At 35.1% G+C, this 18,797-nt stretch overlaps 1 protein-coding gene, 1 long non-coding RNA gene and 1 pseudogene across 2 annotated transcripts in view; 1 reads left to right on the top strand and 2 right to left on the bottom strand.

Annotated features, from left to right (window-relative positions):
* The window catches only part of LOC126726435 (uncharacterized), a 69,378-nt gene extending 54,242 nt beyond the window's left edge, over nucleotides 1-15,136 (top strand). The window contains exon 2 of the long non-coding RNA XR_007655869.1: nucleotides 15,025-15,136. This is a non-coding gene — a long non-coding RNA (uncharacterized LOC126726435). The remainder of the gene's footprint in view (nucleotides 1-15,024) is intronic.
* The window catches only part of LOC126726427 (uncharacterized), a 116,855-nt pseudogene that overhangs the window by 64,559 nt on the left and 33,499 nt on the right, over nucleotides 1-18,797 (bottom strand).
* On the bottom strand, nucleotides 16,290-17,580 carry LOC126726431 (protein SAR DEFICIENT 4-like). Its single transcript, XM_050431698.1, has one exon. The coding sequence runs from the start codon at nucleotides 17,433-17,435 to the stop codon at nucleotides 16,407-16,409; it is 1,029 nt and encodes a 342-aa protein (XP_050287655.1). The 5' UTR covers nucleotides 17,436-17,580; the 3' UTR covers nucleotides 16,290-16,406.

The raw sequence follows: 18,797 nt of genomic DNA, 5'->3' as shown, positions 1-18,797 counted from the left end.
AATAAATTTAAGACAAACTTATTTTTCAAGAGGATGAGATGCAAAATGTACTAAGAATTGGAAACATAAATCTAAAAAAAAAGAAAAAAAAAAGTATCAAAGATGACAAAAGATATACCAACCCAATGTGACACATTTCTTTGAAGATTGGAATTTCTCTGGGTGGGGTTGATTAGGGAATTGAAAAGGTGATTTCAAAATATATAGTAGATTGATACCTCAATGCATAAGACACTTTCTAGAATTTGTGTTGTCCTTAAAATATGCATGTTGGCATAGAATGAAGAAGACCAAACTCAAATAAATCACATATAAGACAGAGAATCATTATTGAAAATTTAGAATATCAATCATTTGGGAATTTTTCGAATCCAGTTAATCATCATTTCTTCACCTGCCAAATCATTTTAGGAGCCGCGGGCCTCATAAATGGTGTGGGGTCTAATACACCAAGAGAAGAAATTACAATGATGCAAGCTTGCTTTGAATAAAAAATGCATATGGAGTTAATAGTTCAATTTTGAAAGGGATTAAAAAAGGCAAACTTTCAAATGTGCGATGTGTCGTTTTCCCTCCCAACACCAAATATTCTCATCATTCATGGTCCTAAACCTAGATTTGAAATACCTTTCAAGAAATCTCAAAAACCATTTAGTCCACAAAGAGGGAGGCCAAGGTTACTCATGAATCTGGATTGCTAACCCTAAAGTGAACCACCAATGTTGTAGATGATCAACAAAAAATGCAACTTTGATATGTAGATCATTACTAAAATATTGATACCCTCTAAGGTATATTTACATTTACATTTAAATTTATTTTATATGCTCATTATGCATCTTTCATTAGCTTAAAGAAAAAACAAAATCATTTTTAAAATTTAATGAGGTAAACCCCACATTGAATTTACGATTTATTTTTTGCATTGGAGAATAAAACTGCTCGATATAATTCAATGAAAATCAAAATACCTTTTATTAAGCATTGCGGCCACAAAACATAGATAAAAATTATGTGATATTATGCACCAGTAATGTTTTTCAATAGAAAATATCTAATCTCTAAACATATTATAATCTTATCTAATGTTATCTCAAAATCTAAATATCAGTCCAATGGTACTGCAACATGGTAAAAAAAAAAAAAAAAAAAAAAAAAAAAAAAAAACCCAACACTCGGAATCATACAGTCCCAACAAAGAAATTTCAAATTCTACAGTTAATTCAAACTCCTAATTTGTTTTGCATCTAGTAATGGTGAATTACTTGTTCATCAAACTGTATTGTATTGTTAGTTGTACCTACGCCCATTTGTCACCAAGCCACCTCATGGGGTCATCTAAATATCTAGTCTACGATTGGTTTTGAAATATCAACGAAGATTAAATTGATAAGTCTAGTTGCATAATCCGATTTGGGTGGTGGGACAGCAGGGAATATATACTTCGGCAAGATGCTTAAGAATTAGGAAAAAATCTACCAACCCATCTTAAAATAAATCTGTAGCAAATAATCAAACTAAATCTGTTGAGTTTTAAATATTTACTCATTCAGCTATTTTATCAAACAATTGGCATGCATCTAACAAAAGCAAAATTTAAAAGATAGAGGAAGATGTAAAGAGAGAGAAGTAGGTAGTTTTCCAGAAAAGGACTCAAGGACAGGAGAGAAAAGAAAAGAAATTAATGAATAAGAAATAGAGAAGAAAATAAAAGATACCTTGAGCTTTGGGAAGGTAGGAAGTAGTGAAGCCCGGTTGCGTGGAGCAGATTGCCATTGATGGTGGAATGAAGGTAATGGGGAGCTATATACATCCTAGAAACAAACGTTACACCAGTTCACTATTTGTGTTGTAACTTATAACGGCAAGGTGAGAAACGGAATGCTTAGGCTGAAAAGAGAGAAGGAGAGATAGTAGTCTGATGTGGCACAAGAGGCCAGCCAACTGAATGGGTGAGGCACAAATGAATATTACCAAGTGCATCAACGGTTTTGTCCAATTTATCAATATTTAATTATATTTTGAAAAAGAGAGAAAATATAAAGAAAAGGAAGAGAGGAAAATATATAACCTGTGATTACTGATGTGGCTCAACGTAGCAACAATAAATGCTACGCTTCAACTTTTAGATATAATATATAGAATATAGATATAGATTTTAAAATTTTTTTCCTTTAAGCTGAACTGAAAAGGCTTTGGGTTGGGCTTGATAATGGAACTAAATAAATAAGAGGTGGGTTAGATTAATTATACAGATTTATTATAGGGTGATAGTGGAAATAAATAAATAAGTAGTAGGCTAGATTTATTATAGGGTAATAGTGGAAGTAAATAAATAAGTAGTGGGCTGCATTTATAAAGTTGGGATTTATAGGGTTGAAAATTGTAAAAACTATTTTAAAATTGTAGGACAAATTATATTTAAAAAAAAAAAATGACGTGACAGTTGATGTGGCGCAATGTGAGAGCAGAAACATTAAATGCTACGTCTCAGCTTTTAGTAATATATTGATTTGAAAGAGGCAAATTCCCAAAAGTGTTGAAGGGTGGTAGAAGAAGTGTTGTTCCTAATTTATGGGAAATTGATTTTACAAATCATACAATTGACTTGTAGATAACTTTAATTATTAATACTACAATGTCAAAGCATTCAAAAGAGAAAAATTCATATGATTTCAACACTCATTTTTGACTGCAAGTAGGGATAAAGTTACACATATGATATCCATATGACCCACTAATAAAGAATGAGGGGAAAGAAAAGATATGGATAAATAAAAATACATGAAACTAACTTCAAGAGACTATCTGGTTTTTTACTTTTTTTTAATTTTCTAATCAAATATAACATATATATAAATAGATACAACCACAAAGAATGCCACACTTTATGAGAACACATAATATTAACTTCACTTTGGCCAAATTTTGAAACAAATATATATATGTCCACTTTAGTCATAATCGATCCATTTAGTCTACTTTGGTCCTATTATGTTCTATTCAGTCTACTTTGATCTCATTCAGTCCATTCTGTCCACTTTGTTTCTATTCAATCCACCTCAATCCTTTTTGGTCTACAATGGTCCTACTCGGTCTATTCAGTCTTCTTCGGTCCAAACTGATCCCATTCGGTCCTATTCAGTCCATTTTATCCACTTTCATCTTATTCGGTCCACTTTGGTCTTATTAATAATCAGTCCACTTTTGTCAACTTTTGTCCTATTACAACTGGATTACTATTGTAAACTGAAACTGATTGATTCAAGATCTAATTTGGTGCAGAACCTAGTTTTCTATGATTGGTAAACTTTGAATAATGGTTGGAACATGGTAAAGGTAACTAGTACGAGAATAATATCTATGAACCTAGACTCACACTAGGACTCGAGTATCCACCATACAATTCTTCGTCTGCACATTCAAAGATAAAAATCACGGATACCAATGTCGCGGGCAAACTTGATGGAGTCGATTGCACCTAGCAACTTCAAGCTTTGACAAGGATCCACCAGTGATAATCTTGAACTTCGACATGCTGTAACCAGACCATATGAATCACAGATAATGACACCAAGACCAACACAATTAAGGTCTGAGAAGAAAGGAAATCCCAAGTTCAATTTGTAACACCATGTGAAGGAGGTTGCCAGTACTGAGAAATCTCAGGCAGAGGTTAAAACCTTGCACTTGTCCCTGCACTCGTATCTTATGTTGAAAATCATGGAAAAGCTGTCCACTGTTCTGAATCAAATGGACGGAATCAACAACTCTCCTTGCATGAACAAAAAAGTTCCCTCCGTACCATATGTTCTGAGCCATAATAGCGAAAATACTGAGATTAGATCTATCTAGTTTAGATGTTACATGTTAGCTTGGAAACCAACTCCTTAAAATCAGTCTCATACCAATTATACTTATGATAAACATTTTTCTAAGCAGATCAAAAATCATTGGAAGCATTACAAGACAAAAGAGCAAGGAAAATAGTTTCTTCATTTGGCAACACACTGGACATATGGCATCAACAGGAATTCCTTTACAAGTCAAATCCTGCATTGTGGGCAAAGGATTCCACATAGCTCTCCACATGAATGTCTTGACTTTTTTAAGGGATGATTGAGGACCAGAATGCATTCCACTGAAAATGTTTTGAAACTCTTGAAGAAGCTTCTCATAGAGGATTCATTAGTATCAAAAGCCAATCAATAAACACTGCGTCTTAGTAAGGATATAAGAAACTGCAGGTACAAGCAAAGAGATGGATAACCTAGCCTAAACATCACATTTCCAAAACCATGCACTGTTAAAAAGTGGACTTGTCAAAAGGACCCATGAAAACTGACATGTGAATAGCATTTCAGAAGGATTGGAATCTATTAGCTCGTGCACATTTACAAATCAAGAATGCTTAAGAATTCCCTATTTTACTTCTTTCGGGCCATTGAAAATAAATTGAAATGGGATATCAGTAGCTTCAGAAAGAACTAACATGTTTTAAAACACATGGCTGAGGGCATATCTAGGTATTAAGCAGAAAAATTAACCATATAATGAATGTCCCTCAATGAAAGAAACATGCAACTTGAATTCTGTTTGATGCTTCCATGATTCAATCACAATAGTATTATATCCTTAGAATAGACCATCATTGTCCAATTCTCTATCCACCTTCAATTGATTGCAGAGTCCCAAGAATCTAAACAAACCAGAATTCTGTGCTGCAGGGCTTTGTACAGATCCTTTATGTCTACACAAAATTTTGAAAGTCATTGTTTAGAATGAATTATTTATCTGAATTTCATTTAGCTTAATTGGTATAGTCTATTAAAAAGCTAACTGGTGTCTTAGCTTAAAAATAAATATCAATCATTATGGAGCGGACACCTTTGGTTTAAATTCTATCGTAACTAAGAAAGTAAAAAGATTATGATTATTTATGTTATCCTCTCTACCAAATTGTCACAATAACGAGAAAAATATTAATAAGTTAGGAAATTAATCCAATTTCTACGTCCCCCCCCCCCCCCCCCTCCCCCCCAAAATTACCTTCCAACCTAAGGGTGCAATCTTTTGAAGCATAGCCCACAGTAACACCAATAAGTCTTCCAGTGCAGAAAATGGCCATGAACATAAAATTATAAAATTACCCCTAGTCTCCCATTGCTCCGAATTAAAATTGAGGCCATAATGGTAATTTATTTTTTTTCTTCCTATTTTTCCATCCTTTGAACCAAACGTACATAAGAAAAAACAAAAATATTTTCTATCCTTCCACTTCTCTATTCCCTCAACATTTTCCATCCTCCCAACCAAACAAAACCTTATTGATTTTGGGACTGATCTAGGGAGTAGTAACAGATTACGAGCAGATATATATAAGGTCAGAAATTTCGGCTGTGTTTGAATTGGAAAACTCAATTTCTATGATTGGTAAACTTTGATTAATGGTTGGAACCTAGTCTGAAAAAGAAGATATATGAACCTAGTCTCACACAAGAATTCTTGAAGGCTAGTGTAGCTGTAATTCTTCTCTTTTACATTACCAGAAATATCAAATTACAGCCCTTTATATCAGACAAACTGAGGAGGTTACTTAAATGGCTAAGTAACCTGCTACAATAAATAAGCTACTGATTAAGCAACCAGTTTTCCTTAAATTTTAAAGCTACCAAATATCTTATTTGTTCCAAAAGATAACAAACTAAGATTGGTAAATATGATTCTATTTCTACCACAAGTCAAGCTCCTTCGTCGGCCCTTCATCCATTCTATGCCAAATAGAAATCAGTTTTCTTCCTTTATACACTTTTTAAAACACCACAACATCCACACAAAAATAGAAATCAGTTTTCTTCCTTTATACACTTTTTAAAACACCACAACATCCACAAAAACATTGGATTACATGATCACCAAAGCATCAGGTTACTTTTGTACCTCAATGCAACCAAAGTTGATTATCTTCTAGTGAATGGACAAAGAAGCAACTTCATGAAGTCTGATGATGCTCTGATCGTCAGTCAAAATGATCGTCTAGAGAGGAGTTGTCCACAGCCAACCTGATCTTGAGACAAATGGATGATGACAAGAAGAAGTGTGGGTCACCGGTGTAGTGTCTGCCATAAAACCTCTGATGCTAAAGTTAGAATGGCTAAAGTGAGAAAAGAAGTATTAGTGTAACAGTATGTGTGGGCTATAGTGTGTTTTGTACCTTTGGTTAGGTCTCATGGGTAGATATATATAGGCAATTCCTTCTTTCTCTTAGCCATTGGTGCTGCCTTAATGGTGATATTATTTCCGTATTTGTAACGTCTCTGCAGGGTGTTAATGGTGATATATCTCTCCAACGGTCTGGGGGCTCATTATTGCCCTGTAACACTTCGTTAGTTGATTAAGGGCGGATGGCCTCGTCTTCGCCTGGTGGTCAACACGAGCCGGATGAATCTTAGGTTTACTCTCATCCACTGTTCTATGGACGAGGTTTTGATCAAGACTATCAAAGTCAACACAAGCAATTCAAACTACACTAATTGAAAGTCAATCAGCACTATTTCCACTTGATTTTAATAGTAGTAAATCTCTAATGGAATAATTATAATATCAAAACCCGTAATGCTCTATAACAGACATTACTTAGAGGCTTAGAGCTATTTCTAAATATTATAATGCACTACAACGAAAAAAAAAAGTTGCATAAGATTAGTGTCTCTAGAAGAAGAACCAAAATCACCCAAATTCTTTTACCGTTATTGTCACTCATTGCAAAAATACGTAGCAAAATGTTCCATTGAATAGCACAATAACATGAAAGGAAGGTAGAATCTCAAAAATTATTATTATTATATTTATAATTACATGCACTTGGAGGACCACATTAACAATATCCAATCCAGTGATCCTCTAACCTAATATTAGAATATCATGTATGCAACCTTAGGTTGGTAGAATACGTGCCTACTCCCGGAGTGAGGCTTTTGTTGTGTTTTGGGTTTCCTGACCGGCGGCGCGCTACAGTTTATCTCTAGTTGGCTTGGCATGGAGAATCTGTCTTCTCTTTGGGAGTCTTTCTCGCTTACAGAGTCTGAAGGCAGCAAGTTCCAGGTTGATGATAATGATCTTGAAGGGAAGTTTCTTCTAGCCGCAAGGTTTTTTACGGGTAGAGTTCTGAATATTGAAGCTATCGCATGCACTTTCAAAACACTATGGCACACTAAGAAGGGATTAAAAGCTTGCGATATGGGTGATCATCGTGTACTGTTTATTTTCTCTGCGCAGTCTGATGTTGACAGAGTCCTTGAGGGCGAGCCATGGTCGTTCGATAAGGCTTTGGTTGCGCTGAAGAGAATCGGACGTCAAACAGAGATGAAGGGACTGGTAGCAAGTAAAGTAAGGGATAACAATGATACTTAAAGAGTGTAAATTCTTGAGGCACTTAATTGTAGATATGCTATTATCCATTATTAGGCAGGGAGAGGTGGAGAGTTGTCACATCATGAAACTTCTATTATTACAAGTGCTCTGGATTTAACATAATAGACTGCTAAAGATGCCATGACACCCATATTTGAGACTTTTTCCTTGGATATAAATTGCAAACTCAACATATATGCCCCTCTGTTCATCTCTAACTGATTATTGCATTTGCTTTAGACCTCTTGTTGCTTACAATCGCAATTCATCTTCATCATTTGGCATCAATAGGCTTAATGATTAGCAAAGGTCAAACGTATACCTATATGCTCTGGATATCCTACAAATATTGTAGGCCTCATTTTGGTAAGGAACTTAGGAACTAGAGTTTACTATCAACTGATAGGTCTGAGTTACTTTCTTACAAGGACCATAACGCACTATTGTAATTTCACGGGCTGTGTTTAAACAAGGATTCACAGGCTATGTTGAACAACTGGTGTTGAACAATGATTCGCGGGTTGTGTTTCAAGTATAATGGAGAAAAAAAACAATGCTAAGATGATGCTTAAATCTAGGACAGCCATTTAATACGGCAATTTCTTTGGTGTTGTATATTTACAAATACCTTTTCTTTTATTTTTTGGGATATAGGTTAAGACTTTGATCTTTTGCCGCCCTAAAGATGAAATGCCAATCAAATATATGGCAATCAGGAGTATTCCTAGGTATAAGAATTTCTTTCACATTTCTCAGTATTTTATGCTGACGTTGAAGCTAACAGCATAACATGCTATTTATTATTAAAATTATTTGTAATTTTTTAAAACATTATGAAAGTTCAAAAACGTGTACAAGACACCTTTGAACGTTTAGACCTCCAAAAATTAACTTAACCAACACAAGCAATATGTCAAACAATAAGTGTGTGGAAACTTAACATATGCTATAATGTGAAATTGGTTAAACAACTATCTAAGCCATAACAAAATAAAACCACAGCAGATAATGTAAAGGCAAAGATAGAGAGGAAGGAAGATGCAAACACAAAGATAACACCCGATGTGTTATCGAAGAGGAAACCGAAGACCTCGGAGAAAAACCTCTCCGCCGCCCTCCAAGCGGTAATCAATCCACTAGAAAATACAGTTGGGATACAAGGACAGCAATAGACCCTCCAAGCCTAATCTACCCAGTGCACCTAAGCCCTCCAAGCTTCTTGCTCCAACGAGGTTGCGCCGAACCTTTTTCTTTTCTAGCTTCCCGGGTTCCGCTACTAGACCATAGCATCAACCAATGAAGATTGGCTCATTCCTAACTGCTTCCCAGAACTCCAAACGACTATCTCACAGAGATGATAATGGTGAGAACCAGGTTTGGTATAATGCCTCTCAAGGATTTAACAATGGAGAGGAAGAGAGTGAGGAATATGAAGAGACTCTAAGGTATAGATTGTGGGTGAAACAATCTAGTTTTTCTTTAGGGTTTCTCTCTCAAAATTCTCTCTGGAAGCTCTCTTTCAATCGTGGGTTAAAGGGGTATTTATACTGGAGTGGAGAGGAATGTGAAACGTCAGGATTTTACAAAACAGGGGTGGCTCGCGGCTTGACCTCGCGGCTTGACCAAGTCGCGAGATCCAGTCGCGAGTTAACCGTATGGCCAGTTGTCCTGTTTTGTCCTGTAGTGCTCCAGCTAGCATGACTGTTCATCTTCCAGCATGCTTGGCACGTGTGCAGCTTCTGGCGGCTTGCAGCCGCGAGTCCACCCGCGAGTCCCAGCCGCGACACTCTGTTTTCTTTCACACTCTTGAGCAATCTTCACTCTATCTCACTCACTACCCTTACAACAAACCCACCTAAATACAGGGTTACTAAATGCTGAATTACAAGCAAATTTGGCACGGAATAAAGCCAATTAGATGGTTGAATAAATTCAACCTTACACATTACAAATTTTTGTTCAATGTTTGTGCTATGTTTCTTTGCCTGACAATGGGATAACATTGTATTATCTTCTATAATAAGGAATATGACAATTGGCCACTACATGATGTACTGAACTTATTCCAGAAGGGTCACGGCCACATGGCTATCATTAAGAGCAATAAGGATGCTAAAACCCCAGAAAATAATTCAATCAACAACCCTAGCATGCTTAATATAAACACCCATACATGTTCAATGCCAGTAGATCATAGAGATAAAACTAGTGTCATATTTACATTAGTTGTGTTTTTTTTTCTTTTTTAAATTAGTGCCACAGTCAAATTCATGGAAAAACAGAATTACCTACTATCTGAAGGTTGTGAAGCTGCATTTTACAGGAGTATGTCCAATTGACGAGAAAGGGTATCTAAGTACCTCCATAGATTCATCCTCTCTTTTTTCAATTGACACAGATTACTTTAGTGCTAGAACGGTAAATGTCATCAAGCAAGATGAAAATTTGGCATCACAGTATAAACGAAGGGAACAAGGAGATAGAAATGTTTTACATGAAAATGTAGAGTCTCATCTAGGTAATTCGGATGAGGAGGTCATTGAAATCATTACAATGAAAGATGTAATGGAGGAACGTACTGTTACAGGCAATGTTAAAAAGTCATAGTTCATGCTAGTGAAATTTAAATGGAGTTCATGTTCTATGATTCCCATGGTAGATTAGCTCCTATTGAAATGATTCATGAAATTGGCACAAGTTCTTTAATAGATATCTTTAATTTATTAATGAATTACACTTTCAAAAAAAAAGTTACAAAGCACTAGTCCGATCTATCTTATCCAGGAATTAATGCATTAAACCCATCCTAACGACCCACCACCACCGCCAATGACAAAACGCCCACCACCACTACCACCGCCTGCAATAAGCGACCCATCACAAACCCGTGCATCCACAACCAATACAAAACACAATCCCACATCACAAATCACAAACTCATGGCAGATCAATTAGAGTAGAGAGAAAGATCACAAACCCATGGCACAACCCACGAGCTTTGATGAGTTCATCTCTAGCCACAACACAATCCACAAACCCACGTCGGCACAACCCACAATCCACAGGATCCTCGAGAGGTTCGACGATTTTGTCTCCGGTGCCAGCGAGGAAGGTTTCGAGATGGCGATGGGTGGGAAGGAGAGAGCGGTGACGAGATAGAGAGAAGTGAGGGTGGAGAGTGGAGAGGTGAGAAGTGAGAAGTGAGAGCGGAGAGTGGAGCACAACACACATAGAGATGGAGAAAAAGAAAGATTTTTTTTTTTTTTGAGAAAGAGAAAGAAAGAAATTAATAAAATAATGTAATAGATATAATATTTTATTATAATTTTTATATTATTTTATTGTGTTGAAAGCTAAAACAAATCTATTGCTACTGCATGTCTTGTAAAATGAGTAGGTAAAATAGATAAAATAGCTTTTTGTGGTGCCAAATAACTAAAAAAATAACTCTACTGCCATGGATGCTCTTACATTTATGCCTCCTCCTAAAACAAAAATAAAAAGTTTATTTATTTATTTAATAATGACCTAAACTTAGGATTATCAACAAAAAAAAAACACACACACACACAAACTTAAATGGTGCCACCGTCTTGAAAGAATTTACGAAATGTTGGTAACTCATAACTTCAAATCACAATTTTAGTTAGTATAACATCTTTTGTCCTTACTAAAGCTAAATGTATGTATATGAATCTCATTTATGGAGGATTGAACCTCAGCCTCTGTCCCCCCCACCCCCTCCTTTCTCATACCTCACAAGAATTTATTTTTATAAGATCCAATCAAGAGTTAGTATTTTTTTTTTTTTTTATCTCTTAAAAAAATTATTTTCAAGTGCTTTCTCAATATTTTTTTAAAAGGACCTAAAATTATCTTTGATCATGCCAGCCATTTGTATTCGATAGATACTTCCCTTTTTTCCTTTTGTTGCATTGTATGTAACGTAGTTGTGGTCCCTTATTCTATTATCATCCTTTATTTTTTCATTTTTTTCTTTTTGATGAGTTCTATTATCATTCTCTGTTGAATACTTAAATAAATGTATAAATAAAAAATAAGTTCGTGCACAAGCATGTAGTTTCAATTTTTGCGCCATAATTTGTGGGAAGGCTCCTTCGATCAAGCTTAGGTTAAACTGATAATGCATATCTCGGTACCCAACCCCAAAACCTCATCAGCCTTCCAAAAAAAAAAACCCCAAAACCTCATCACAATCAACCAAATTATTTCATCCTTATCAATTTGCTTTCTTGGATATGTTATCTTGTACTAAATTTATCTACAATTTTGACCTAACATGATATTACCCAATGTGAGGCCAGAATAATTCAATTAAAATATAACTATATTTTTAGATAAATATACATATTAAAATATAACAATATTAGTTAAATCGAGCCTACATGGCCACAAATTTTTTTATAAATATAATATTATGTTTAGGTTTGACTTGTTTAATAGTTGAATTGAGTCTAAACCTGGACTTGATATTGAGTTGCTTGCTAAACAAACAAATATAAACAAGTTTTATCTTAACCTAAGTCGAGTTATTCTTAAGCAACTCAGTACACTTAAGGACCCGTCAATTAAGCATGCTAACTTGCGCAAGCTTTGGTTGCTGGTTTCTTTTGGGCCCAAGGATTAATATAGCATTGGGTTTGCCTAGTCTAATCAGGTATTAGGCCGAGACATGGGCCAATTTGTGTACCAGAAATGATTCTTCATCTTTAAGTGACACCCCTCCTTATCTTCTTTGTAAGTGTGATATTGGTTTGGGTTCACTGCAACTCGCAACCCGACCTGATAAACGACAAATGAAGGACTTTGATGGATTCCCCTCGTTCTTGTTTAGTTCCTTGTCCATCATGAATTTCAAGTGGGCCTTACAATAACTGTGACAGTCTAGAGCAGGTCTCTACCTTACTAAAGCATAATATATATATATATATATATATATATATGTATATCATTCACTCAAAAAACACTCCCTTAACTACCTACCAAATCAATCCTCCTTTAACTTTTCTCTTGAGTTTGAATTCATCAAGAGTTTGGGCTATGAGTTGGATTGTCGATCTGGTGACTGTGGCAGTCTAGAACAGGTCTCTACCTTCAAAATTGAACCTGAGAAGGATGAAATCCTTATAAATGAGAATTCATTTTACAGGTTGGAGATGATTAGAATTCAGCTGTTCTCCTCACATGGACATCCGGTATGTTTAATGGGTTTTTAGGTGTGTTTTAACATTGTGTGGTTGCTGGTAAATTTCTTTATAGATTGAAACATGTCAAGGGTGTCATCCTTGACATGCATTGTAAAACACAATTTGTTTGATCTTGGTTACTTATTTAAATGCTTAGCAACAAATATAATTGGTGGTAGAATTATCATATTAAGCTTGTTTAAGTAATTACAGAGGGACTGAGGAACAAATACAATTGCGGGTAGAATTATCATAATAAGCTTGTTTAAGTAATCACAGAGGCAATTTTTTTAAGCAAGTTCCTTCCATGCTTCACGCAATCTGATCAGGAGAAGTCCTAGATTCATGCACTGTATAGTCTGTATTGTCACTATTACCACTACTATTGCTAAGACCATTTTAATTAAAAGAATTTCAACTGTCTACCTTAATTGAATAACAATATTCTCCTCTGCACTGCCTTAAATACTGAATATTTTGGTTTGTGGCCGCTCATACCCTAAAAACTAAAAAAGAAAAAGAAAAATAGTTTATTGATTGGGAGACATCTTTTCATGTGAACCAGTTGGCTTAAATTATCAATGTCTTCACGGTTTACTTATAAAAATACTAACAAGTGAGCATATGGAGATTAAAATAAAATTATTTAAGCACATATAAAGGACCTAAATAGGGATGGACCGGTTTTATTTTTCAACTGTGAAATAGTAATTTCTGTAACATGAATGCATCATGACATGACAATTCATATGTTTCATGCACCTCTCTGTGCTTGTTAAAAATTCAAATTTTACTTTCAATAAAATTATTCTTTTGTTACTCCTCCACAGACTGTTGTTGAGGTAGAAGACTTCGTGAAAGCTCAACCTGATGCTATTGCACACTCAGCAGCCAAAATTATATCTCGTCTAAAAGCTGGTGGAGAAAAGACCATACAGGCCCTCAAATCTCTTTGTTGAAGATGTAAGAGTATTCAAGTGGAGGTAACTTATAAAAAAATTGTAATTTGAGTTCCTGGGACATTTATATGTGGCCAAATGATCTGTGCAAGTACATGTACGTGCCTAGCTTTGAGTACTAGGTAGTTAATACTCTGTGCAAGTACGTGATGTGCAACTGGTCCATTTTTTAAGCACTTTAAAACACAATGGTATCCAAAATGTTGATTAGGTATGATAGGGAAAGGCGTTCACATTATTGAATGTGTTCATGATCATATGAGTGAGAGAAACAGTAGTACCATGTGTGAAAAATCCTTTCTGCAGCCGCCGTTTATGCATATTTGATATTTCATGTATGCTGCGAATCTGCGATCTTATGTGTATGTGTTGAGGTTTTTTAGACGCTGCTGTAGATAATTACTCCTCATTGCAATCATTACAGGAGGCAGCACTTATTGGTGTAGATTCCCTCGGGTTTGACGTAAAGGTTTGTTCAGGAACACAAGTACAAACATTGCGGTTTGCATTTAATACACGGGAATGGCAGTTATTCTTCAGCTAGAAGTTAATTCTTATATATATATATATGTATGAATATGTGTGTGTGTTTATGAATGTACATATCTGTGTATATGCATTTTTAATTCATGCTATGCCTTTTCACCTCCAATTACTACCTTATCCTTCTCATTGAGGGCTTTTTGATGTCTGGTTCACTGAATCACAGTTTGAGTTCTAGAAATTTACTTATATAAATCAGGCAGAATATAGTGCACTACCTTGTTTAATTGATCCCAAAGATATTTCAGAAGTATTCAATCAAGATGCATTATAGTGTTCTTCTAAAGTAGTCAACGGTCCTTGAAATAATTGGTATCTTCTCCTTTTTTTTGGAAGAGGAGGTAAAATGTTCAATCACTTAGTAGTGCGCTAGTTGTATTTAGCTATTAGTAAGTTAAAGGTATTCTTTCTTGTATTTTGTGTGTTAACTAGTTTAGGTGGACTGCAACAATAACCAGTCAAAATTCACACCCTTAGGATTGCTTTCTCATGTCTAAAAACAATCCATGTCATATTCTTGCACTGTTGCCTCTGTCTATACATGGTCATATCTTTTTGGTTTAGTTGCGAATTCCTCCTGTATATATATTTCTTTCTTTCTTTTTTACTTTTTTTTTTATTTTTTTTGGAACTATCTTTGATGTATAAACATATCCTAGTTAGAAAGGAATCTTCTAGAGCCAATAAGCCTTTGCCTTAACCAACTTATCTTTGCAGGCCCCTTCAGAGTACAGTGCTGAGAGACAGCTTAATGATCTACTATTCCCTAGGATCCACCACAAGCCATAAATGATGAAACAAACACCAAAATGAGTGCTAATATTGACAAATAGCATATTCCAGTTTAATTCTGGATGGTTTTTGTACTCTCTTGGTCAAGATTTGAATGGAAAAGGTCAAAGGTGACAGAAAAAGAAAAAATCCATAGACAGTCACCAGCTTATGTAATTGTTATTTGCAACTAATGTTATAGAAATTCAAATTTTTTATCAAGCATCTCTACTATTACTCATCCATACTCGCTCTATTACTCTGGCTATTTAGTTTCTATGGGAGCATCATTGCTTGCTTTCTCATGAGCTTTTCTAATTTCTATCATGTGTACTGTTTATTTTATCATCATGCCCATCACATCAGTATTTTTCTTTCACCAATTTGCCTCGCTAGAAAAAATTAGCCAAACATTATCCCAAGTTCAGAAATGTTGGATTTTGAAACTTATGGTTTTGGGATAATCAGTAATCTATCAAAAACTTCTTTGTTTGAAACTCTCTTTTCACTATTAATATAGTCAAGTAATAATGAAGAGAGTTTGCAGACTGTATTGATGAGCAACTTGTTGAGTTGAACTTACAGCAGTGTGATAGAACCATCTTAGGAATCAAGTGATAGAATAATATGAACTTCATAAATTCTGTGTCTTTTCCTATAAGAACAGAATGAATGATCACCAAAGCATAAGTTCAACTGAAATTTGCAAATGTCTCTCTAAAAAGGTGCATAATCGTGTATTAACTGTACTATAGTTTAGCATATCTTTGTCTAAGAGGTTTAATCTACATGACTTAAGTAGGGCGTGGATTCATATCACAAAGACTTGTGCAAATGGTATAACATAGGCATAGAAATTAGACAGAATAGAAATGTTAAAATTATTAAAAAAAACAAAATGTGCGAGAAAGACACATAGAAATGTTAACAATTAACAAAATCAAAATGTGCGAGAAAGAAAACAAAATGTTGGATTTTGAAACTTATGGTTTTGGGATAATCGGTAATCTATCAAAAACTTCTTTGTTTGAAACGCTCTTTTCACTATTAATATAGTCAAGTAATAATGAAGAGAGTTTGCAGACTGTAATATTGATGAGCAACTTGTTGAGTTGAACTTACAGCAGTGTGATAGAACCATCTTAGGAATCAAGTGATAGAATAATATGAACTTCATAAATTCTGTGTCTTTTCCTATAAGAACAGAATGAATGATCACCAAAGCATAAGTTCAACCGAAATTTGCAAATGTCTCTCTAAAAAGGTGCATAATTGTGTATTAACTGTACTGTAGTTTAGCATATCTTTGTCTAAGAGGTTTAATCTACATGACTTAAGTAGGGCGTGGATTCATATCACAAAGACTTGTGCAAATGGTATAACATAGGCATAGAAATTAGACAGAATAGAAATGTTAAAATTATTAAAAAAAACAAAATGTGCGAGAAAGACACATAGAAATGTTAACAATTAACAAAATCAAAATGTGCGAGAAAGAAAACAAATTGACAAGTTACTGCTTTCCAATATAAGTTTCATAAACCAATTGTGCTGCAAGAATGCCAACAGACTTAAATACTGTTATCTCTTCTGAACTTCTTCTGCCAACCTTTTCTCCTTTAATCAACTCTACCAAATTTCCTCCAATATCTCCCTTTTCGATTACCCTTCTCTCAAAAGCACCCACCAATTCTCCAGCTTCAACCAATGCAGCCTCATTATCCACAAACACTCTTCCTCTCCTTATTGCTTCGTCGTCCCACTCCATCATCGAGTGCTTGAAGGATCCAACCAAATCCAAATGAGCCCCTGCCTTCAACCTCTCGCCCTTAACAACTGGTGTTTCCGAATTCATTGCACAGCTCACAATATCTCCCAATCCAACAATTTCTTCCAAACACTCATTACTTTCAAAACACACCCCAACAAATCCAGCATTTTCACTCATTTCCTCAGCCAATTTTCTTGCCTTTTCTATTGTTCTGTTCCAAATGATCACCCTTCGCAAACTGGGTCTAGCCGAAAGATGTGCTTTGATCAAATGGGGTGCCAGAGCACCAGCACCAATCATCACAAGCGTTTCACTGTCATTTCTAGCCAAAATCTTCGAGGCTAAGCCAGAGACACACGAGGTTCTATAAAGGGTGAACACAGTGCCATCCATGGAAGCCAAAGTTTGCCCAGTTACAGAGCTGAAGAGCACGTAACTTCCGTGCACTCCTGGCAAGTTCAGCGCGGAGTTTTGAGGGAAATAGGTGACGAGCTCGACACCTACGTAGGGGAGAGAAGGGGATGAGGACCAAGAAGGCATGAGAAGGAGAGAGGAGGAATGTGAAACGGAGTAGCTTTGGCGAATTGGGGTTTGGAGGGAGGACGAGGCTGCAGGGAGAGATGATTGCAAGTGATTTATTAGAGTTTGGTGAGAGAGGATGGCGTGCAAAGACTCAGTGGAGATGAAGATGGGAATGGTGTTCGTGTTATTGGGATTTGTATCGTTTTTGTTGGGATTTTCATTGTCAACTGGATTGGGTATTGAAGCCATTGATGAGAGCTGGGGAGGTTTGGGTTTGGGTTTGGGTTTGGGTGAGAGAGGAGGAACTTAATGAGGGAGACGAAGACGAAGTCTAGGTTGTCTGTATTGTCACGTACAGAGGTCGGAAAAAAAAAGTACAAAACAAATGGATAAATTTAGACAAAGACCGAGACTCGTTAGTCTTGAGAGTTATATATATATATATATATATATATATATATGAATTAAATTTTAGAATTGGTTTGTTCTCAAAAAATAAAAATAAAGACTTTAGAAGTGGTTTCAAATTAAACTTATATTTTTAGAATTTTCAAATTAAACCCACATTTTTAAATACAATTCAATTCAAATAATAAATTCATTACATATGAAGTTGTTAATGGAATAATGATGTTATGGACTCATGGTAAATGGGAATATGGATTGAATTAAACATTTCTAAAACTTAGCAAAAAAATAATAATAATAATTAAACATTTCTAAGAGTATAATATTTTATTATTTGAAGATTCCGAAAATTTAAAGTTTAATTTGCAACCACCCTTAAACTATAGAATTTAAAATGTTTGTGGTTGGTGGTTGCAATAAAAAATAGGATCACATCAGAAATTCCGACAAGTACGAAAATTGAACATATAAAAATTCACTAATTAGGAATTTGCAAGAAGAAAATGATCTACTCATTAGACCAAACACCAACCAGTGGGGTTAATTTGTTGAGCAAGCTTAAAGAAAAATTGGCAAAGTTTTAGGATCATAAGGTACTTATCTTTCTTTTTTTTTTTTTTCTTTTTTTTTTCTCTAGTTTAAGGGTTCTCTAATGGAGGTAGGTGCTTGGTCTTGACAATATGCCATCCCCTCATGATGCCTGAAGGGACCTTGTTGGTGCCTTCCCATGGTTGCAAGCGTGAAGGTTGTCATGTATTAAATACTAATAGGGGTTTTGCAAGCCTCAATTAATGTTGGGTGTGAATGGAGATGGTCTTTTGTAAATGCTCAAGGTGGGTTACAACTTACTAGTCATAAACAGGAAGTAAAATCTAATTTCATTGATTTTTTTTTTTTTTTAAAAAGCATCTATTGATTAATTATCAAATTATATCCCAAAATTTAAAAACAAGATCTTGTTTAAACCTATATCCTTAAGCTTACCCAAGAAGAAGAAAGATTGTAGTAAAAGCTAAAAGACATGTATTTCCCAAGGGAAAAAATAAATAAATAAACAATGTATTTCATATGGAACCTAATATAAGAATGGGGCCACTTAGTCATTTCAGGACTTGAGCATGGTCCTTTGATTAGCTGAGTGCGATCTAACTTTGCCGGAGAATCGTCATTATCAACTGCATAACTAACCTTCTAACTTGTGGC

Source organism: Quercus robur, chromosome 5 (genome assembly GCF_932294415.1).
Source record: "Quercus robur chromosome 5, dhQueRobu3.1, whole genome shotgun sequence".
NCBI classification, from domain to species: Eukaryota; Viridiplantae; Streptophyta; class Magnoliopsida; order Fagales; family Fagaceae; genus Quercus; species Quercus robur.
The sequence above is the reverse complement of the archived record's forward strand: the minus strand, read 5'-3'. Positions and strand labels throughout refer to the sequence as shown.